This window comes from Haliotis rubra, unplaced genomic scaffold (genome assembly GCF_003918875.1).
Source record: "Haliotis rubra isolate DU_JTF1 unplaced genomic scaffold, ASM391887v1 Scf542, whole genome shotgun sequence".
Lineage (NCBI taxonomy): Eukaryota > Metazoa > Mollusca > Gastropoda > Lepetellida > Haliotidae > Haliotis > Haliotis rubra.
The window spans coordinates 28,228-29,524 of NW_025767238.1; the positions used below are offsets into that span (position 1 = coordinate 28,228).

At 45.1% G+C, this 1,297-nt stretch overlaps 1 protein-coding gene across 1 annotated transcript; it reads left to right on the plus strand.

Moving 5' to 3' along the window:
• Positions 1-433: 433 nt before the first annotated feature.
• On the plus strand, positions 434-1,297 carry LOC124253505 (ankyrin repeat domain-containing protein 50-like). The gene has a single exon (XM_046687302.1). The coding sequence runs from the start codon at positions 434-436 to the stop codon at positions 1,295-1,297; it is 864 nt and encodes a 287-aa protein (XP_046543258.1).

Consider the following 1,297-nt stretch of genomic DNA (forward strand, 5'->3'; position numbering starts at 1 on the left):
GCATGCACGTCGTCATATGAGCGAAATATTCTCAAGCACGGCATAAATCCCAATTTCACCTCACCTCACTTCACTTATCCTGTTGTGCGATGATCAAACCGCCGTTCTAACAAAGGGCGTTGTGTGATATACTGCACCTTTAACCTTGTACCTTCCATCTCTCCTCCAAGATGTGTACAGAGTTTAACATTGTGTTACAGTTCCATCACTGTGTGACCTCCATACCGCCTCAAAGACCGGGGACCTGTCAAAGGTGACGTTAATATTGTCACAGGGACAGGCGGACATTAATTGTCAAGAATGGATTGGCAGAACACCAGTGATGTTGGCAGCCATTGGGGGACATAGAGAAGTGGTGGAGTTACTTGTAAGTAAAGGGGCTAACGTATCACTGGTCGATAAATACGACATCAACATCCTTCACTCAGCCTGTATGGGAGGAGACATCGAGGTGGTCAAGTATGTCCTCTCACAGAACATGTTGGACACCAATGGTAGAGCATGGTGCAAACGTACACCTGTGTTGATGGCAGCAGAGAGCGGGAACAAAGACATGGTCGACTTACTGGTAGGTAAAGGAGCTTACTTGGAACAACGCGATGGAGGTAATAACAACATCCTTCACTGTGCCTGTCGGGGAGGAGATATAGAGTTGGTGAAGTATATCCTCTCTCTGGACATGTATAACATAGAAACTAGAAATGGGGATTCCTATACACCACTGCTAATAGCAGCAAGATGGGGAAACAAAGAAGTGGTGGAATTACTCGTACAACTTGGAGCTTCTTTGTCAAAGATAGCTTACAGCGGAGACAACATCCTTCACATGCCCTGTTACAGAGGACATCTCGATGTAATGAAATATCTCCTCTCACTGAATGTTGGGGGCATCAACAAGAAGGGATGGTACTTTCGGACACCAGTAATGACAGCTGCAGCAAGGGGACATAAAGAAGTGGTGGAATTACTCGTAAAACATGGAGCTGTTCTGACATTCAAGGAAAGATCCGGTAACAACATCCTTTACTTGGCCTCTAACTCCGGTAATCTGGATTTGGTGGAATATGTCATCTCACTGAATGTGGTGGACATAAACAGTAGAGGCTGGAGGAATAAGACAGCACTGATGAAAGCAGGAGGAAACGGATTTAAGGCAGTGGTGGAATTACTCGTAACAAATGGAGCTGATGTGTCACTCAAAGATGAACGCGGTAAAAACCTTCGTTATTACGCCCGAGGAAGTAGGGAGATAATGGCATATCTTAAGTCAGTTCGTAATTTGAAACATCAACGCTGA

Excerpts from the sequence above, each read along its gene's own strand:
- LOC124253505 (XM_046687302.1), top strand. The coding sequence starts at position 434 with ATGGGAGGAGACATCGAGGTGGTCAAGTATGTCCTCTCACAGAACATG.